The sequence below is a fragment of the Danio rerio genome, chromosome 11, assembly GCF_049306965.1.
Source record: "Danio rerio strain Tuebingen ecotype United States chromosome 11, GRCz12tu, whole genome shotgun sequence".
Taxonomy (NCBI): Eukaryota; Metazoa; Chordata; class Actinopteri; order Cypriniformes; family Danionidae; genus Danio; species Danio rerio.
The window spans coordinates 43,189,640-43,211,873 of NC_133186.1; the positions used below are offsets into that span (position 1 = coordinate 43,189,640).

The following is a 22,234-nucleotide window of genomic DNA, read 5'->3' on the forward strand; positions in this document are numbered from 1 at the left end:
CATACATTTTGAAATGAAAACTGTCGAAGATAAAAACACAATAAAGCGCTAGCCTTGTTTCCATTTCGGTCCTCGCTGTTAAATAAAACTAAGTATGGCTTCAAAATACAGATGATGCATAAAACAAACAGTACCTCCACATTTTAAAACAGGAACAAAATAATTCACGAATAGATTAATTAATTTTTCTTTTCGGCTTAGCCACTCTATTAATTAGGGGTCGCCACAGCGGAATGAATCGTCAACTTATCCAGCATATGTTTTACACAGCGGATGGCCTTCCAGCTGCAACCCTTGATGGGTGGAAGGGGATGGGTGAGGGTTAAGGTAGGTCAGTCTGTCAGTTGACAGCGGCCTCTGATGGATTTACGTGAGAACAGCAGGTGCGAATAGCACTCGTGAGAGAAATTTGAGATCTGAAAAAGCACACACAGTGGCCTCTGGTGGATTCGCGAAAACAAAAACTGCAAAAAAAGTACCTGGGAGGTATTCTGCTCGCTCCAGAAATGTATACAGGGGTATGTATCAATAATGAGACTGGGTTGCAGAAATATGGTGCTGCCTTGGCACCATAAGCCCAATTTAATAAATTAGGTAATTCAATAAATGTTCTGATGTGTATATATATACAGTTGAAGTCAGAATTATTAGCCCCCTTTTGATTTTTTTTCTTTTTTTAATATTTCTCAAATTATGTTTAACATAGCAAAGAAATGTATGTCTCATAGTATGTCTGATAATAATTTTTCTTCTGGAGAAAGTCTTATTTGTTTTATTTCGGCTAGAATAAAAGCAGTTTTAAATTTTTTAAAAACCAATTGTGGGACAAAATTATTAGCCCCTTTAAGCTATTTATTTTTTCGATAGTCTACAGAACAAACAATCATTATACAATAACTTGCCTAATTACCCTAACCTGCCTAGTTCACCTTATTAACCTAGTTAAGCCTTTAAATGTCACTTTAAGCTGTATAGAAGTGTCTTGAAAAATATCTAGTCAAATATTATTTACTGTCATCATGATAAAGATAAAATAAATCAGTTATTAGAAATAGGTTTCTAAAACTATTATGCTTAGAAATGTGCTGAAACAATCTTCCCTCCATTAAACAGATATTTGGGAAAAAAATAAACAGGGGTGCAAATAATTCAGGAGGGCTAATAATTCGGACTTTAACTGTATATAGGTTAATGCTTAATGCAATAAGAACAGACCTATAGAACAGACCTAATAAATGGGATTGATAAAAAATATAATTTAGTAAGATTTACATGTATATTTATCCTCTACAGGACTTTGAACTTTTATTTATAAAAAATGGTTATAAAACATTTTTATTTACATCACATCTTCTATTTACTTAATAGCAGCCTGATTACAATTAATTATAAATAGTTGCATGAAATGAACCTTAATCTAATTCATATTCTAACCTTAATCACATATAAAGTACCATCTAGGACTATGAAATTAATTAATGTTAAAGCATAATAATACAGAAAAATAGAAATAAAGTTACATAAACCAAGCACACCATTGTTTTTCTTATGAATTTCCCAATAAGTTTAGTGTGTCAAATCACTCTCTTCCTACTGAAAAAACAAAAGTTGGATCCAAGATAGCCGACTTCAAAATGGCCACCATGGTCATCACCAGGGCCGGCGCGTCCATAGAGGCAACCTAGGCGGCCGCCTAGGGCGGCAGTATAGAGAGGGCGGCATCCGCGTCACCTCCCTTACCACCCGCGTCCTCAGTTATGTCCGCGGCACCTCCCTCACCACCCACGTCCTCAGATATATTCGCGCATAGATGCAAGAATAGAGAGGGCGGCGTCAGCGACACCTCCATCAGCACCCGCGTGTCCTCAGTTATATCCGCGCATATTGCGGCAGAATAGAGGTCCATGACACCTCACTTCATTTTCATAACCGGTCACTTTCGTTTTCACATTGGGGTTGAGGGCAGCGTGATCGTCCTCTGCCTAGAGCGGCAGTTCAGCTTGCTCCGGCCCTGGTCATCATCCATCTTGAAAAGTTTGCCCCCTCACATATACTAATGTGCCACAAACAGGATGTTAAGATCACCAACCACTCCCATTTTATTAAGGTGTATCCATATAAATGGCCCACACTATATAAAAGCCCCATGATTTTTACCACGTTTATTCTCTGTTATTTACTTGTTTATTTTATTTTTTGGCTTTTGTTTGTGTCTTACCTGCTTTCTGGAACTGCTCTTTGCCAACCTAAACCCTGTCATCGAGGTCAACTCCTCTCTGCGTCTCAAGTCCACCAATGTATGCTGCAAGGCACTTGCGTAACAGTGGGAAAGCCATCCATACAGAGGTAAGCGAACAGCTGGTAAGTGTGAAACGGAACGGCATCATACCGCCCCCTTTAGTGTTCGTTTTTAAGGATGAAATGCAGCCATATATACTTCTGGCTACATAATTTGCAATCTCCAGAAATGTATATTGGGCTACGTTTTCAGAATGAGCCTATGTTGCACCGTTGACTTCCATGGTAGTTGTTTTCTTTACTATGGAAGTCAATGCAATGGTTACAGGCTTTCATCATTCTCCATAACATCTTCTTTTGTGCTAAACATATAAATAAAGAAACACATTAAAGTCTGGAACCACTTGGGAAAAGTAAATATTGAGTACATTTGCATTTTTGTGTGAACTATCCCTTTAATACTAACAAACACTGTCAAGTGTTATCAGCAAACACTGCACACAAAACCATCTTGTTTCTCTCGCTATCTAAACCCGAGCAGAGATCAGCCGGCAGAACTTCATCATCTTTAATGGACGCCGTAATTAGCAGCCATTCACCCGCGTTCCCTGTTGTGAGCTAAAGGTTGTTCTCATTCTATTCTGGTCTCTAGCATTTATCCCTGGACTTGTGTTATGATGGGCTAACTGATATGGACAGCTGGGCAGTTCTGCACCGGTGCTGATCGCCACCACCGGTGGCTCTCGCTTTCTCTAATATCAGCTAATTACAGTGGTTAATCAGGCTGGTAATGAGTATGGGCAGCGTGCCATTTCAATCTGACACCGGTGGGAGTGAAGCTCACTTCCCTGCCAAGCTGATGTCAGTTCCTGCCAGCTCCCCGACCGCGCCGCGATCTTCAGTCCACCTGGCCTATGAATAATGAGAGGCCGGCGGACATTAACCTGCGTTCAGATTTACTGGACTGCCTCTGTTTAACAGGAGCTGTGAGGTGAAATTAAGACTGCTAATGAATAGGAGCTTTGGGAGTTTATGCTAATGCTATTAGCGAACCACCTTTAAGTGTTACACTTTGGCAACCTAAATAACAGCAGCCTGCATGGCTACCAACCAGAACACCCTAGAAACGCTTTGAATCTTACACAGAAAACATTACTAGGAATTTGTTTATCAATAAGATTCATTCATTCATTTTTTTGTCGGCTTAGTGCCTTTATTAATCCGGGGTCATCACAGCAGAGCGAACTAGAGATCTGCACGGGACTAAATTTTGAATCCCGCTCCCGCCCGCACCCGCCAGGTTTTAGCCCGAACCCGACCACTCCCGCTTATATTAAGAATTTGTTGTCCCGATGCCCGACCTGCCACGTTTTTGCCCCGCCGCTCCCGATTCTGAGAGCGGGGGAGAACAAAACCGAAAATCACCCAGCTATACACTCCAGACAGCCAAGCTGTCTGTATAAACACACACACACACAACACCAAGCACACACACACAAAGCTCTCTCTCTCTCTCTCATACGTGCGCGCACTAACATACACACACACACACACAAGCACCAAGCACACACACAGGCAAAGCTCTCTCTCTCTCTCTCATTCGCATAGCAATATCCTCGATATTGCTAGACAGCCTGCTCCCATCCCAAATTAAACCCGTTACCGACCGCTCCCGCGGTTTTTTATTTTTATTTTATTTTATATGCAGACCTCTAGAACGAACCACCAACTTATCCAGCAAGTTTTTACGCAGCGTATGCCCTTCCAGCCGCAACCCATATCTGGGAAACATCCACACACACATTCACACACACACTCATACACTACGAACAATTTAGCCTACCTAATTCACCTGTACCGCATGTTTTTGGACTGTGGCGGAAACCGGAGCACCCGGAGGAAACTTACATGAATGCAGGGAGAACATGCAAACTCCACACAGAAACGCCAACTGAGCCGAGGCTCGAATCAGCGACCTTCTTGCTGTGAGGCGACAGCACTACCTACTGCGCCACTGCATCCCCCCTCCCTTCAAAACAATTACCATATAATTCGCAAATACCTTTTGTTAATGTTGTGGAGTAAATGTCCCCACAAGTATAGCAATACCAGTAAATTTTAACTTTTTATGAAAATTTTTATTTATTTTTTGGTGTTCATGAGGAAAATTACTTATAAACCATAACAAAATTACGTATTTTAAAAATGTAAACATGCAGATTTTTTCCTGTGAGGGTTGGGTTTAGGGGTAGGGCTGGAGAAGTGTAATGGATGATAGGGTTCTACACAATCGATTTGTGTTGGGACAAGAGGGAACTGAGTTAACATTAGTGTTTACACAGTTAAATGGGGCGGCACAGTGGCTCAGTGGTTAGCACGGTTGTCTCACAGCAAGAAGGTCGCTGGTTCGAGCCTCGGCTGGGTCAGTTGGCATTTCTGTGTTGCACGTTGTTCTCCCTTGTATTGGTGTGGGTTTGCCTCTGGGTGCTCTGGTTTTCCCCACAGTCCAAAGACATGCACTAGGTAAAGTGTGTAAAACAAAATTGCCCGTAGTATGTGAGTGTGTGTGTGTGTGTGTGTTTATATGGTTGTATGTTAATGTGTGTGATTTTTTGAGTGTGTGTGTAAAAATATGCACTATGGAAAGTCCCTATAAAGATAGATAATCAAGTGTGTGTTTATATGTGTGTGTGTTTATATGTGTGATAGTGTGTTTATCTGTTGGTGTGTATGTGTTTATGTGTGCGATTGTATGTGTGCAATTGTGTGTGTTTATGTGTGTGATTGTATGTGTGCGATTGTGTGTGTGTGTGTGTGAAAAATATGCACTATGGCAAGTCCCTATAAAGATAGAATATACAAGTGTGTGTGTTTATATGTGTATGTGTTTATATGTGTGATAGTGTGTTTATCTGTGTGTGTGTGTGTGTTTATGTGTGCGATTGTATGTGTCCAATTGTGTGTGTGTGTGTGTGTGTTTATATGGTTATATGTTTATGTGTGTGATTTTGTGTGTGTGTGTGTGTGTGTGTGTGTGTGTGTGTGTGTGTGTGTGTGTGTGGGAAAAAATATGCACTACGGAAAGTCCCTATAAAGATAAATATACAAGTGTGTGTGTTTATATGTGTGTGTGTATGTGTTTATGTGTGCGATTGTATGTGTGTGTGAGAAAATATACACTATAGAAAGATATAAAAGTGTGTCTATAATGTGTGTATATGAAAAATATGCACTATGGAAAGTCCCCATAAGGATAGATGTACAAGTGTATGTGTGTTTATATGTGTGTGTGTTTATCTGTATGTGTGTGTGCGTGTATGTAGGTGTGTTTATGTGTGCGATTGTGTGTGTGTGTGAAAAAAATATACACTATAGAAAGTCCCCATAAAGATAGATATACAAGTGTATGTGCGTTTATACATGTGTGTGCTTATGTGTGTGCACTATGTATTACATAATGATATGAAAATGTATATAATAATCATTCAGCCCATTTGCTGACTGAAGATATCAATTCCAGTTGTTCTCATTTTATATTTTATCTTACTGATAGCATAAATCAAGCTCTCCTTTGAAAGCCCCCTCTTAATTTCTCCTCTAAACCAGCAGCATCAGGCACAAATAACTCGATCGCCCCTCCTCTTTTACATCCCTCCCTCCCTCCCTCTCTCTCTCTCTCTCTCTCTCAGTCACTCAGTCAGAGGAACATCTGAGCAGACAGACAGAGCCTCTCCACATCCAGCTGTCCGGACGCTGATTCATTTCACCACACACCAGCTCTGGGTGCAAACTCAGGAGGGGTGTTTGGGAAATTGAAAGGCATCCTAAAAGGGCCAACCAGGACTCCATCATTAGAGAGGTACGCCAGCTTTACATATACTACAGCGTGAGGGTAATCTGTGCTGAGATGGAACTGAATAGTTTGCAGTAGTTTACAGGAGAACTTAGAGTACGTGCTGCATGCGAGGCACTTTTAAATGAATCCATCTCCATTGATTTTTGCATTAAGTCATCTATTGATTGTTTAGAGTAATAAATTGGTTGAACTAAAGGCTTTAGAGCTAAAGGTTTAAGGAATAAGAAATGCATACAGGGAAATGAAGTGTACTTATATATTGATCTGTGGTTCTGGAGTGTACTGGATGTCATGCGATGTTTGATTTTAAACTACTTTAAAAGGCAATAGTTTGGCTTTATTAAACGTGTCATTTGTAATATGTAATTTTAATTGAGATTAAATATGTGCATGTTGAAGACTACAATTGACCTATGACCTGCAGAAAAGCGTGTATTTGTGTTTATTTGCAATATATATGCAGCTGAAGTCTGAATTATTCGCCCTTTATTTCTTTTACAAATATTTTTCTAATGATGTTTAACAGTTTTGTTCACAGTATTTCCTTTAATATTTTTTCTTCTGGAAAAAGTCTTATTTGTTTTATTTTTTCTAGAATAAAAGCAGTTTTCAATTTTTTTAAACTCTATTTTAAGGTCAATATTATTAGCCCCCTTAAGCAATTTAATTGTTGATTGTCTACAGAACAAACCACTGTTATACAATGACTTATCTGGTAACCTAGTTAAGCCTTTAAATGTCACTATAAGATGAATACTAGTATCTTGAAAAATATCTAGTCAAATATTATTTACTGTCATCATGACAAAGATGAAAGAAATCAAAATAATTTATTAAAACTATCATGTTTAAAAATGTGTTAAACAGAAAATGGGGATGACAATATACGAGGGGGGCTAATAATTCTGACTTCAACGGTATATACTGTGCTCAGCATAATTGAGTACTCTCCATTTTGTAAATGAATATTTTGATCCGTTTCTCAGTGAATATAGGCAATGTGTTTTGGTGCATTTAAGCAAAACTGATTTATTAAACAGATATATTTCGTCACCTTGGATTTATAAGGTTTTGTCTGGGTTCTGAATGATTTTGAGATATTGAGCTTCAAAGCTTTTGGATTCTATATAGCAAACAACATGTAGGTAGTATTGTTTTTTTTATCTTATAATGTAAACAACTTATAAAAATGTAAATGTATAATGTATAATGTAAATAAGTTGTCATTTAATAAGAATATGTCAACAACTCAATTTTGACAAAAATGTCAGATAGAACCTTATAATTATAAGATGACAATTAATCAGACAAATATTTTAGTCACCAAACATATTTAGAAATTGAAAGACAATACAATTAAATTAAAGCAAAATATTGCAAAAAAAATAATTACAAGCTGCAAAATTTCAACACTTTTTTTCTTTTTTTTGCTTCTCTTGTTTTTTTTTCTCTTTTTTAAAAAAAAATGAATTTGTATTTAATATTTATCTATAACATATAAATTTGGCTTTACTACTTTTTGGACCGTTATCCTAAGTTATTTAGTTAGATAAGCTCCAGATTTGGCTTCAGTACTGACCTAAGGAATTTATAGCCTAATGTATATGCACAAATATAATATTGTACATCTTCCTATTAAAAATAGGAATTTAAAAGAGAGATTTGTGAGGGGTGTACTTATATATGCTGAGCACTATCTCTATATATATACAATCATAATTATTCGCCCCTGTTTATTTTTTTCCCCAATTTCTGTTTAACGGAGAGAAGATTTTTTTCAACACATTTCTAAACATAATAATTTTAATAACTCATCTCTAATACCTGATTTATTTTATCTTTGCCATGATGACAGTAAATAATGTTTGACCAGATATTCTTCAAGACACTTCTATACAGCTTAAAGTCACGTTTAAAGGCTTAACTAGGTTAATTAGGTTAATTAACTAGGCAGGTTAGGGTAATTAGGCAAGATACTGTATAACGATGGTTTGTTCTGTAGACTATCGAAAAAATAAATAGCTTAAAGGGCCTAATAATATTAATAATAAAATTAATAATTAAAAACAGCTTTTATTCTAACCGAAATAAAACAAATAAGATTTTCTCCAAAAGAAAAAAATATATATACAGTTGAATTCAGAGTTATTAGCCCCCTTTTGATTTTTATTTTTTTTTTAATATTTCCCAAATGATGTTTAACAGAGCAATGAAATTTTCACAGAATGTCTGATAATATTTTTTCTTCTGCAGAAAGTCTTATTTGTTTTATTTTGGCTAGAATAAAAGCATTTATTAATTTAAAAAAAACATTTTTTGGACAAACTTATTAGCCCCTTTAAGCTAACTTTTTTTTGATAGTGTACAGCCATCAATATACAATAACTTGCCTAATTACCCTAACCTGCCTAGTTCACCTTATTAACCTAGTTAAGCCTTTAAATGTCACTTTGAGTTGTATAGAAGTGTCTTAAAAAATATCAAGTAAAATATTATTTACTGTCATCATGGCAAAGATAAAATAAATCAGTCATTAGAAATAGGTTTTTAAAACTATTATGCTTAGAAATGTGCTAAAACAATCTTCCCTCCATTAAACAGAAATATATTTCTGAATCATATATATATATATAGTATATAGTATATATATAGTATATATCACTATATATATCTATATGTATATATATGATTCAGATACAACTGTATAGGTACATGATATATAGGATAAAATATACTACACAACACGTACATATATATTATAATATACTATATGCACGAGTGTTTCATTACATAAGTATATAGAAATTTTTTTTTGATTATGGTGCATGTCTATGGTACAGAAGTGTGGATTTATCTATATGAATTATTGGAATCCAAAAGCATTTGATTTTCCATTCATATAATTTTTCCCTCTGCATACTAGCTGACAGCTTTAAAACTAACGCACAAAAAAAAAAAAAAAGATAAAAGCAACTCATTCCTAGATGAGGCTGCTTTCTGTGATTATTGTTTTGCCTTCAGACATCAAATGAGTCAGGAAATTAAAATTTTTGCAGGAAATATTTATCAGCACTTTCCAGCTTCCAAGACACAGAAAAAGTGCTGACGTTGAGGCAGAAAAAAAAAAAAAACATGTCAGGATTTTACAAATGAAAAGCATTTTATGATGACGAGACACCTGAAGAATGTTTTACTCTCGTTTGGTCTCACCGCTATTAAAAATGAAAGGAGAATAAAGCTCTGAGTGCATTAACTCTGACGATACACACTATTCAGATCAACTGCATTAACTCTCTGATGAGCCTCTGTTCATTAACTGCCTTGTGTTTTAGTTGCCTTGTGTCTTTACATAAATATTCATTCAAATTGCCCAGTTTATTTTATTAATACACAATATCACAATATTGGTAACAATTCACATTACAGGTAGGAGGATAAAACAATAAAAATAGATGGATATATTTAGATTGATGGATGGATGGATGGAGAGATAGATGGATGGATGGATGAATAGATAGATAAATGGATGGATGGAGGGATGGATATTTAGATGGATGAATGGATGGATGGAGAGATAGATGGATGGATGGATGAATAGATAGATAAATGGATGGATGGAGGGATGGATATTTAGATGGATGAATGGATGGATGGAGAGATAGATGGATGGATGGATGGATGAATAGATAGATAAATGGATGGATAGAGGGATGGATATTTAGATGGATGAATGGATGGATGGATGGATGAATATTTAGATGGATGGTTGGATGAATGGATGGATAGATGGATGAATAGACAGACAGACAGACAGACAGACAGACAGACAGACAGAGAGACAGACAGACAGACAGAGAGACAGACAGACAGACAGACAGACAGACAGATAGATAGATAGATAGATAGATAGATAGATAGATAGATAGATAGATAGATAGATAGATAGATAGATAGATAGATAGATAGATAGATAGATAGATAGATAGATAGATAGAAGGATAGATGCATAAATATTTAGATGGATGAATAGATGGATGGGTGGATTTTTAGATGAACGGATGGATGAATAGATAGATGGATGGATGGAAGGATTGGATGGATGAATAAATATATAGATATATGGATAGATGATAGATGGATGGAAGAATGGATGTTTAGATGAATGGATGGATGAATAGATAGATAGATGGATAGATGGAAGCATGGCTGGATATTTAGATGGATGGATGAATTTATAGATAGATGGATAGATGATGTGTGGATGAATGAATGGATATTTAGATGAACGGATAGATAAATGGACAGATAGGTGGTTATATGGATGGATGGATGGGTGGATAGATATTTAGATGGATGGATAAAAGGATGGATGAATATTTAGATGGATAGATGAATAGATATATAGATGGATAGATGATGGATGGATATTTATTTAAATGAACAAATGGATGAATAGATAGATGGATATATGGATGGATGGATTGATGAACGGATGGATGGAGGGATGGATGCATGGATAATTAGATAAATGGACGGATATTTAGATGAATGGATGAATAGATAGACAGATGGTTAAATGGATGGATGGATGAATGGATGATGGAAGGAAGGATGGTTAAATGGATATTTAGTTGAAAGGAAGAATGGATGAACAGATAGATGGATGGATGAAAGGTTGGATGGATGAGTGGATGATGGATGGATGGATGGATATTTAGATGGATGGATGGCTGAATGAATAAATAGACGCCCATTTTCACCCAATCCAATCAAACGATCTATTACATTAAGCTCCACCCACATTTATTTTTGTATTGAACTCGTGGTTCAAAGCTCATCTAAATATAACATTTAAATGGATCATCCTGTTTATTCACATTCATTTAGAAAAATTCTGCACTAAAAGCACAAACAGAGAATAAATGAATAAATGAATAAAACACCGTTTCTCTTTGCTAGTGCAGTCTTCTTTAAATAGTTAGAATTATTTTAATCTTATAAAAAAATAATCTCAATAATTTAAAAATACTAACCACAATTATTTGAATCTTAATAATTGTATCTGATAAATGCAAAAAATAAATCACTCATTAAAAAGTGCGGTCTTCTCTGAGAAAGCACTCCTTTGAGATTGTGTTTTATTTAGTAGCTCCACGTTAAAAATTGATGTTTTATGGAGGAAAAGGTCACGAACAGGCGGCTGTGATGCTCCACCTGTGGCTCAATATCGCGCGCACCACCAAACACTCCAATGCTCTGTTTTATAGCTCCAAGAATGGGAAAATCAGAGAGCCAAATGGATATCATGGAGAAAAGCACCAAACCGAGAAAGCATCGCTGGACTGTAGTGGAAATCGGACTGTCTGTGATTGTGCTTCTGATGAGCTGTGCACTGGCTGGACTCATAGTGCTCTACACTTCAGCGCTGAGAGGTGAGAAATTTCAGCTGCAAATCAGAGCAGTTTTACTCAAGTGCTGTTCAAGACCCTTCAAACAACACAAAACATGCTCATGATCTCTGCAGAATACCGAGAAAAAAGCAAGCATTCATAGAACAGCTCCGGGCGACCTTTCTTTTGCAGAACCTAACTTGATTATTAGTTAATAACACAATATTTATTGGTTTAATGTTTTAAATATGTATTTTAGATATTTAAAGTCATATTTTTATATTTAAATATTATTTGAATATTTAAGCACACTACCTAATAAAAGTCTTGTCAATCCCAGTTGTAAGAGGAACAAATAATAACTTGACTTCTAGTTGATCATTTGGAAAAGTGGCAGAAGGTGGATTTTTCCAACGCAGGCTTATACCCCGTTAACGTTTCTTGAGATCGCGAATCATGTAGCCGGAGGTACGTATGGCTGCATTTAATTTTTTAAGCGAACGCTACGGGGCGGTATGATGCCGTTCTTTTTTGTGCTTACCGGCTGACCGCTTACCTCTGTTTGGAGGGCTTTCCAGCTGCAACCAGTTTGTCCAGTTAGCTCGTGTTGTACATCGGCGGACTTGAGATGCAAAGAGGAGCTGACCACGATGACGACCAGGTTCAAGTCCGGGGAAGCGCAGTTGCAGAAATCAGGCAAGACAAAAACAGAATCCAAAAAAAGAAACGAGCGAGCGAACAACAGGGTAAGAATGTGGTAAAATCTGAAAACGTGGTAAAAACCAGACGAGGGCTTTTCTTTTTCAGGACGGCTTTTGTAAATTGTTGGTTTGGTTTAGGGAAGTAAGCGGGTGGGCGGATCAAACGGTAAATCTGGTTGGGTTTAGGGAAGGTGGAGGGTGGTTCAGTCGATTGGCCAGTCGCCCAGTCAATCTTTCAGTAGGTCATTCGGCAGCAGCCTCTGGTGGTTTTACATGAGAACAGCGCTGGCGCAAACGGCACTCGCGAGAGACATTTGAGATACAAAAAAGCTCACAAAGTGACCTCTTGTGGATTCGCAAAAACTGCAAAAGTACGTTCCTCCCGGGATGTATTTCGTGGTCTCCAGAAACGTCCACTGGACTATGTTTTTAGAATAAGCCTGGGTTGATCAGATGAATCATCTGTTGTACTGCATCCCAATCATCACATATACTGCAGAAGACCCACTGGACTCAGCATGGACCCAAGATTCTCACAGATATCAGTCAAGTTTCGTGAAGAATAAACCATGGTTTGGGGTTTAATTCAGATTGGGTGCGTGCAAGAGATCTGCAACATCAACAGCCTGAGGTATCAAGACATTTGTGCTGCCCATTACATTGCTAACCACAGGAGAGGGCAAATTCTCATACTTCAGCCTCCACATCAAAGTTCCTGAAAGCAAAGAAGGTCAAGGTGCTGCAGGATTGGCCAGCCCAGTTACCAGACATTACTGAGCATGTCTGGGGTAAGATGGAGGAGGCATTGAAGATGAACCCAAAGAATCTTGATGAACTCTGGGAGTCCTGCAAGAACGCTTTCTTTGTCATTCCAGATGACTTTTTAATCAGTGATTTGAGTCATTGCAGAGATGTATGGATGCAGTCCTCCATACCCAGAATATTCATTCTGTCTCCACTGCAGCAGGACTTTATATTCTATACTGGGCATTATTTTTGTTAAGTGACTAGACTATTGTCTAAGCAAAGTCAGACCTTCCTGTCCTAATTAAATAACTAAAAATCAAGGCTTGATCATAGTTTATTTTTCTAAAATAAGCGTAATCTAGAGCAGTGGTTCCCAACATTTTTTTTGCCTGAGACCCCCTTTTCCTCTGGAAAATATTGTAAGGCCCCCCTTCACATATACGTTTGCAGTAAGGATGACAAAAAATGCATTTCGTGTTTCCAGTATTTCTGGCGCCGTGCTCCAAATTGTTTGGAGCTTCCTCACCTGGGTACAATATGCTTGGGTCATTACTATTAGCTGCTGAAGGCGAATCAGAGAGACTCGGTTGTTTTTGTGGAAGACGAATTACAAATTTGTCCATTTTTTTTGGTCAGCCAGGGGATAAAATGAAGCCCTTCATATAAGCCACTTAACTTCAACTAGAAGTCAATTCAATTCGATTCAGCTTTATTTGTATAGCGCTTTTACAATGTAGATTGTGTCAAAGCAGCTTCACATAAATAGTCATAGTAACTGTAACAGTGTGGTTCAGGTTTTAGTGTTTAAGTTCAGTTCAGTTCAGTTTAGCTCAGTTCAGTGTGATTTAATCATTACTGAGAGTTCAAACACTGAAGAGCAAATTCATCGATGCGTTGCTCTACCAAGCCTGAACCATGCGAGCCAGTGGCGACAGCGGAGAGGAAAAAAAACTTCACCTGATGTTAGTGAAGAAAAAAAACCTTGAGAGAACCAGACTCAGTTGGGCACGACCATTTTAATTTCTCCGCTGGCCAAAAGTCTTGTGCAGAGCTTCAGTCGCCGTGGTGGAGGCTGGAAGATGGCCTCAGCGAAGACTCATCTGTCCCTGGAGCGTCGCTGGAATCAGACACATGTTCTCCACTCATGTTCTTAAGTCAAGTTATTATTTGTTGTTTCTAAAACTTAGATTTGTTGTTTCTTAACTTAGGCAACAAGACTTTTGTCAGGTAGTGCATTACTTTAGATATTTTGTATTTAGACACTGAAATATTTGTGTATATAATTTGTATATACACAAATATATATTTGGATTGACAATTTTTTTAAGGTAAGTGGTTGCGAACAATTTATGTTCTGAAGTTAAACAAATTAAGTTTAACATTACTAAATTTAATTTGTTTGTTTAAATTCAGTATATATAAATTGTTTGCAACCACTTATCTTAAATAATTTTTTGTTAATGAATTCTTTCAGAGCTTACAGGTTATACAGGCCACACATTGTTATGTAATGATATAAATCTGCACAACCAATTATGAATTTACTGTAATCCAAAAGCATCTTCTTATGTATCAAATACTTCTGACACATATCTGATTATATTCTATTTTCCTTTTATATTTCAGAGCGTTTTAACATAAACGATTCTTCAAAAGGTACAGTATGCTGTTAAATCATGCGCAATCACTCCATTTTGTGTATTCTGTACAGTATTAGTGCGTATATTTAGTATAGATGCACACACTGTGTACTATTAGCATGCCAAACCTCCAATAATATTAGTTTTATGTATTTTAACCTAAATTAAAATCCAAAACTACTGTATGCTGTCAAGTAGATCATTAATGTGAACTTTAGTGTAGTTTGGCAGGTTTTAATATTTAATATCCATATCGTGTTATATATATATGTGTGCTATATGAGCAATATCACACAAGTAGCAGTGCGATATTGCTGTATATCAGCCCTGATGGGAGGCAAGCATTAGCACAAGGCCGCAAGGCGAGCGTTCCACCAGTGCTGATATACAGCCATATCACACTGCTACTCGTGTGATATTGTGGTTATACAACAGTTCGACGGCACAATGGTGTATATAAAAAAGAAAATCAAACACGGAGTGTCCAAAAAACCCGTTTTTATTAGGAACTACTTTCTTCCGCAGTTCATTTACATCTGCAGCTGACGTCAGAACAGCAGAAGCCGTTACTAATTCACCAACGTCACTTTAGAGCTAGTGTTTGAATGACTCTCTATAGTGTAATGTCAAAAGTGATGACAAAACAGCTGATTTTGCTCACACTTTAGGATTATAAGGCTGAACGTGACATGAAATGCCATCCGTCTACAGAGATATCTTCTTACAGTGTTACAGTCTACATTATTTCTGTTGCAATCGAGATATCACAATAATTCACCCCGGAAAAATCAACGCAATCACTACCAGACTGCTGTTGTGTTTGCGATAAGGAAAAACGCTAAACACATGCAGACTTTACTTCTTTCTTTCTGCCAACACAACACACATTCCTGATATGTGAGCAAATCGGTATAAATAGAGCACTACAACATACAAAAGAGAGAGATCGACAAAGGATATCAGTTACCAGCATACCTGCCAACATGTCTCTGAAAATCCAGGAGAGTGGGGGGTGTTCGGGGGTGAGGTCTCTGAATAACACTATTGAGAACTGGGATAAAATGCAGCGGGTTTTGGGCGGCCGTTGCGATCGGGTACTGTACCAAAGTTGGCGACCCGGGGGTGTTTACAGACTGTACCAATAGGGAATTATCTAAATTACGGAAGTTGTCTAGAAGAAATAAAAAACGGGTCTGAAATACGGTATACTCTCAGGAAAAACGGGATTGTTGCAGGTATGCTTATCAGTTTAATAATAATTTGATCAGCTGTAGTCAGAAATCAGACTGTTATAATCTTCTAAGCGTAAGGGCTTAGTATCCGGTTCTGTCGCCATCTTGTGGATAGAAAACGTCAACCGTCTTTGGTATACTACACCATGGCAGCCTCATGGCCGCCGACGAGCTCCCTCAGAAATTGTAAATATTTTAAAATAGGCACTATTTTTTATAAATAAACTGCATAGTTGCATTCTAAACAGCTACATTCTCGACTAAAAAAGCCTCAAAAGTACATTATGTTGTCTAATAGCAGTAATATTTGTCAAACTGTAGTGTCTCTCTGCTTGTTCCTGACTGTAAATGGGGGGAGTAATACACAAAGGTGAAGTGTGAAGAGGCGTTTGTGTGATGTTACTAGCAAAATATCACATCGCTATCAGCCAATCAGATTGAAGAACCAGACAGACCTATTATATATATATATATATATATATATATATATATATATATATATATATATATATATATATATATATATATATATATATATATATATATGTTTTCTTAGCTATTTATTCAGTGCGATATTTATAATACTGTATGTTATAATATGTTGATCATAAATATTACATTTTGTGCAGAGTTTTGTCCGATTATCCTATATAAGAACTCCATTTACTGTACAATATTATTGCAGAAAGTACAGGATACATTATGTAATAATATTATTAATAATAAATGTTATTTCTAACTCGCTTTTCTAAGACCCAAAGCGCTTACAAGATAGTAGAAAACAACAAAGCATAGTAAAACAATAAAGAATACAGTAAAAAAAAAAAACCCCGGTGAGAATAAAAGAGATATCACAAATTAAAAACAGTCCTAAAACGATGAGTTTTAAGTAGCTTCCTAAAATAGTCCAAGGAACCAGCATTCCTAATGTTTGTGGGAAAAGCATTCCAAAGTTTGGGTACACGGTAAGAGAATGTCCTACCTCCCATGGTGCTGAGTTTACAGCGAGGCTGAAACAGCGTAGGACCCAAGGCAGGGAATGCATTATGTAATACTAGTGTAACGGAATCAGTATGGCAGGCTGTTTTAGCATTAAATCTATAAACTGTACTAGTATCTGCTATATATATTTTTTTTGATTTTCTTTAGGTATTAGTACTCATTTATTAAATACTGGTAACACTTGAACTTGAGTCATTGGATATTAAAGCATTTTCATTAGATACTATAATACATTATTATTACGTCGAGACTATTTGTTATTCATAAAATTGAAATCTTTTAATCAGAATAATTTAATTATTTTCTTTTTAACAGAAAGATTGTTTCAACGCATTTCTAATCATAATAATTTTAATAATTTATTTCTAATAGCTGATTTCTTTTATCTTTGCCATGATGAGAGTAAATAATATTTTACTAGATGTTTTTCAAGATACTAGTATTCAGCTTAAAGTGACATTTAAAGGCTTAACTAGGTTAATTCGGTTAAAGTTTGGGTAATGAGGCAAGTCATTGAATAACAGTGGTTTGTTCTGACAATTAGGAAAAATACTGCTTGGCTAATAATATTGACCTTAAAACGGTTTAAAAATATTAAAAACTGCTTTTATTCTAGCCGAATAAAACAAATAGGACTTTCTCCAGAATAAAAAATATTATCGGAAATACTGTGAAAATTTCCTTGCTCTGTTAAACACCATTTGGAAAATATTTGAAGGAGAAAAAAACTCACAGAAGGGCGAATCATTTAGAGTTTAAGTGTGGATTATATGTTAAAAATGCCTGCCATATAATCTCTCACTATACGACATTAGTCTGCATGTGTGTTATTTAAGTGCATTATGTTGCGTTTGAACTCACTCATGTTGTTTATCTCGCCACATCACAACAGGGCTGAAATATCGATCAGACGCCGACAGCAATGTCTGTACAACCCCACAGTGTGTCACTGCCGGTAAGATACTCATAAAGTCACTTTATTACTATTTTTGGGATTTCTGCCTTGTAAAAATGCTTTATTTTGTCCCAACACACCTCAATTAAGTTAACTCAATATTTGTTTACAAATTTAAGTGGATTGAACATCAATCGATTCAGTTGTCCCTCAAAAAACTTGTGAATAGAATTGATTCAACTCATTTTAAATTAGTAGTTAAACAAGACATTTTTTTTTGAGTAAAGTATAAACATTAGCAAAGAAGGCTGTTAAAAATTAAAAATTTGATCAAAATATGAAAAGAAATGTAGCAACTTGCATTAACAGTCTATGCATGCAAACACTGGTATTGGACCACCTACAATATTTTTTATCTTGGCACATGAATACACAGATATATTTTGTGTATATTATGAGAATAACAATACTTATTTGATATATTGTGCAACCCTAGCTACTATAAGAAAGGAGCAACAACTAAAAATGTTGTTAAAAACTAAAAAAAACAATTAAGAACAATTTTCAGAAACATGGAAGTGTTATTATGAATCAGCCTGGAAGAGGCCGGCTCATACCTGTCAACATTGGGATGTGACAGCCTGATCTCACAAGAAAACGTAAGTATTTTAAGTTTTGCCATTTTAGTGGCTAATTCGTACGAATTCGTACGAGTTCAGTCGTACGAAATGGTACAATTTTAAAAAGGAGGCGTGGCACCTGACCCCACCCCTAACCCCAACCGTCATTGGGGGATAAGCAAATCGTACTAAATTGTACGAATTAGATCGTACGAATTCATACGAATTAGCCACTAAATGAAAAAGTTACGAATTGCTGTGAGATTGTGTTGGATGTGAAAATAAGGGATATGCCCACCATAATAAGGGGTCACCCCTCACCCCCACACCCCTCTTAAAAAAATCCCCAAATAACTAAATATGTTCATTTGGAGCTGTTTCATTGTAAATAAACAGCTAAATTGTCAGTAAAATGGTTTAAAATTATTATTAACAAAATAAAAATAAATATATACATTAGCAGCAAATACATTAGCAAACAGTTCAGCTTTTAAAATTAATAGCTATTATAATGAAATAGAATCAAGCTATCTCATTAGCCATTTCTCCACTGTATTACTTACACATTCTGATTAAAGAGCAACGAATGAATCTCTCATTTATTAAGATTTTTTTTATTACATTAAATAAGAGGTGTCAATTTAAAAATGCACACATCTAACATTATACTGAAAGCATTCGACTGCTTTCCTTACTTTTATGGTCATTTAAGACGAAATTAGTTGTGTTTGGGAAAAAAAACACCAAGATCGACATCTTAATATAATAATAATGTGTGTATGTCCGTTTAAACACGCACCCAAAAGCCAGACTTTCTCTCCGCTTCTAATCCCGTGTACAGAATTCGTTTGGGAAACAGCATCTGTTTATCACTATGGAGCGCGTCAGCTGACAGTCTGACCATTAGATGACTGTTTTGAGGATTGTATAGGATGGGTGACGGCACTTGTAATCAAAAGGAAAGGGAATCATGGCGTTTTTAATGTTTATTTATAAGTGTTTTCATACTTAAACAAAGCGAAAGCACAGAAGGCTCGCGTTTTAGAGCAAGGGGCGACCCCTGGTGGTTCGGCGGTATGGATTGCGTATAGGGAGGCTCGGCTGTTCAGAGAAAGACTAAAAATACGGGAGAAATACGGGAAAATACCTTTACGAGATGATAGCGGAATAGAACTGTAAAATACGGGAGAATCCTGGAAAAACGGGAGGGTTGACAAGTATGGGCCGGGTTTATATCTTGTCCAAACACACTGATAGTCACTCTTATCGCGTGATAAAAAAAAATATCGCCGTTAATCTATTCTCGAAGTTGGGTTGGGAGCTGGGTCTATTCTACGCAAGCTATGATGACTTTTACCTTGATAGTTTAGCATGGATGTATACCTGACCGTTGAGCCGTCTGACGAAAAAGTGCCCTTCTGAATCAAATCAGCAGGATGCCTGACCTTAACTACAGTTCAGCAGTTTCACTTTAACTCATGAAGATTTCATTCATGCCGCCGTGACAAACTGGGGTATTAGATGCAAATAAGTAGTAAGGACTGGTGAGAGTATTATAGAATTTAATAACGCACGCCAAATGGAAAGAAAAAAAACTTCTGCATTTCGCGATGTGTGTGTGCTTGTATGTGTGTGTGCGGTCCTTTACTGACAGCCGTGTGTATTGAAGTGATTTTTATACGCTAGGTCCCCTTTAAATTTACCAGAGTGTCGATATTAATGGAAAACACTTAATGTCAACTTGAGTTTTTTGGCTCACTTGTTGTTTTTTATTCCACTGATCCAGCGGCTCGTCTGCTCCAGAACATGGACCCCAGTGTGGACCCGTGCCAGAACTTTTATCAGTACGCCTGTGGAGGCTGGATCGAGCGGCACGTCATTCCTGAAACCAGCTCACTCCACAGCGTCTTCAACATCCTCCGAGACGAGCTGGAGATTGTGCTCAAGGGTCGGTTTGTGTCTACTTCAACATCAGCTTTTTTTTTTGGGGGGGGGGGGGGGGGGGGGGGGGGGGGGGGGGGGGGTTGGTTCATGTGGAGTCTGCTAAAGGTTTTTTATCTTGTTGCTTGCTGACTGATGTCTCACAGGAGTTCTGGAGATGGAAAATAAGGATGACAGAGAGGCCTTCAAGAAAGCCAAAACACTCTACAGCTCATGCATGAACGAGAGTGAGTCTGTGATTTGAACTTTCTGTTTGGCTGACTACATCTTTTCATTTTGAAGTTGCTCATTAATTTCAATAATTACAAAAAATGTCAAGTGAATTTAACATTTAAATTTAAATGAGCTATTTTAAAATGTATTTACAACTTCAATACTCTGCAATGCCATAAAATATTATGACAAATTACACTGTGTGGAGTTTTACAACATCAGGGCGGCACGGTTGCTCAGTGTTTAACACTTTCGCCTTACAGCAAGAAGGTCTCTAGTTCTGGGTCAGTTGGCATTTCTGTGTGGAGTTTGCATGTTCCCCCCGTGTTGGCGTGGGTTTCCTCTGGGTGCTTCGGTTTCCCCCCACAGTCCAAACACATGTGCTGTAGGTGATTTGAATAAACTAAATTGGCCATAGTGTATGCATGTGGATGAGAGTGTATGGGTGTTTCCCGGTACTGGGTTGCAGCTGGAAGGGCGTCTGCTGTGTAAAACATATGCTGAATAAGCTGGTGGTTCATTCCGCTGTGGCGACCCTGATGAATAAAGTGACTAAAGGCTGATTTATAATTCTGCATCAAGCGCACAGGTATGCTCCGGTGCAGCCTACGCGTGGATGCATAGCCCTCGCCATGGCCATCGGCCACACTCTCAAAAAATTTAACTACACATCGCACCGATGGGTAGCGCAAGCTCTGTGATGTCAAGCTCGGCTTGGTAGCACTGACGAGTGTGGACGGAGGTGAGAGCCGTGCGAGCCTGATGCAGCGTGTGTTTACAAGTGTCGAATCCCGTGAAAGAGCTCTAGATGGAGGCTGTTGTTTTGTGTTTACTTTTTGATTAAAGTTGTTGCACGTCTGTCGATTACCACATCAAAATGAGCGAGTTTGAGCCTTGCATATTAAGGAACAATGAGTGAATGAAAAACACTATAGGATTTTACAACAATTTTCATGACTTTGCATTTGTGCAAATTTGTATATGCTGGTTTTTATAGCTATTTACAAAAGAGTCAAGTGAATTAAACATTTTTAAGTTGAAGAAAGAAAAAAATGTAGTTTTATTTAGAACTTCAATACCCTGCAACCCTATAAAGCAGGGATCACCAAACTTGTTCCTGGAGAGCCGGTGTTCTGCAGATTTTAATCCAAATCCCTAATCAAACACACCTGAATGAGCTAATCAAGGTCTTACTAGGTATACTTGAAACACCCAGGCAGGTGTGTTAAGGCAAGTTGGAGCTAAACATCAGCCCTCCAGGACCGAGACTGGTGACCCCTGCTATAAAATGGTTTAACAAATATCCCCATGGACTTTTTACAACATTATTTATGACTTTGCAGTTCTGGTTTTACATCTGGTTTTTAAGTCTGCCACTATGCAGACACATGGGCATTTGTAGCTCCACCCTCTTTTAAAAAAGACCACAATCTTATTTGAATTTAAAGCGACAGTCACCAAAATGGCATAATTAAGATTAAAGGGTCAGCTCCGGAGACGCATCAAACATCATTTGTGGGGTATTTTGAGCTTAAATTTCACATACACACTCTAGGAACTCATTTTACATCTTGTAAACAGCATAATATGTGCTTTGTAAAGCTAAAAAGGGCATTATCCCAGGTCATATATGGTTTCAATATTTCTAAAATATGACAAACAAAGTCCCATTCATACTTTCACAACTCATGTTTTAAAAACCATCAGTGTAAAGTTTTGGAAGCATATTTTTATAATTGTACAGTGTAGCATTTAGACT

General features: G+C 37.1%; 1 protein-coding gene and 1 long non-coding RNA gene across 3 annotated transcripts in view; both read left to right on the forward strand.

Moving 5' to 3' along the window:
* LOC141376672 (uncharacterized) overlaps positions 1 to 22,234 on the forward strand; it is a 289,423-nt gene that overhangs the window by 111,337 nt on the left and 155,852 nt on the right. The window lies entirely within an intron of this gene.
* The window catches only part of mmel1 (membrane metallo-endopeptidase-like 1), a 64,085-nt gene continuing 47,780 nt past the window's right edge, over positions 5,930 to 22,234 (forward strand). For both annotated transcript variants that reach the window (XR_012387354.1, XM_017358367.4), the window contains exons 1-6: positions 5,930 to 6,097; positions 11,362 to 11,526; positions 14,559 to 14,588; positions 17,699 to 17,761; positions 20,108 to 20,269; positions 20,409 to 20,489. Coding sequence is in view for 1 of the 2 variants with exons in the window: in XM_017358367.4 (XP_017213856.1) it covers positions 11,370 to 11,526; positions 14,559 to 14,588; positions 17,699 to 17,761; positions 20,108 to 20,269; positions 20,409 to 20,489 (493 nt within the window). In the remaining variant the exon portion in view is untranslated. The remainder of the gene's footprint in view (positions 6,098 to 11,361; positions 11,527 to 14,558; positions 14,589 to 17,698; positions 17,762 to 20,107; positions 20,270 to 20,408; positions 20,490 to 22,234) is intronic.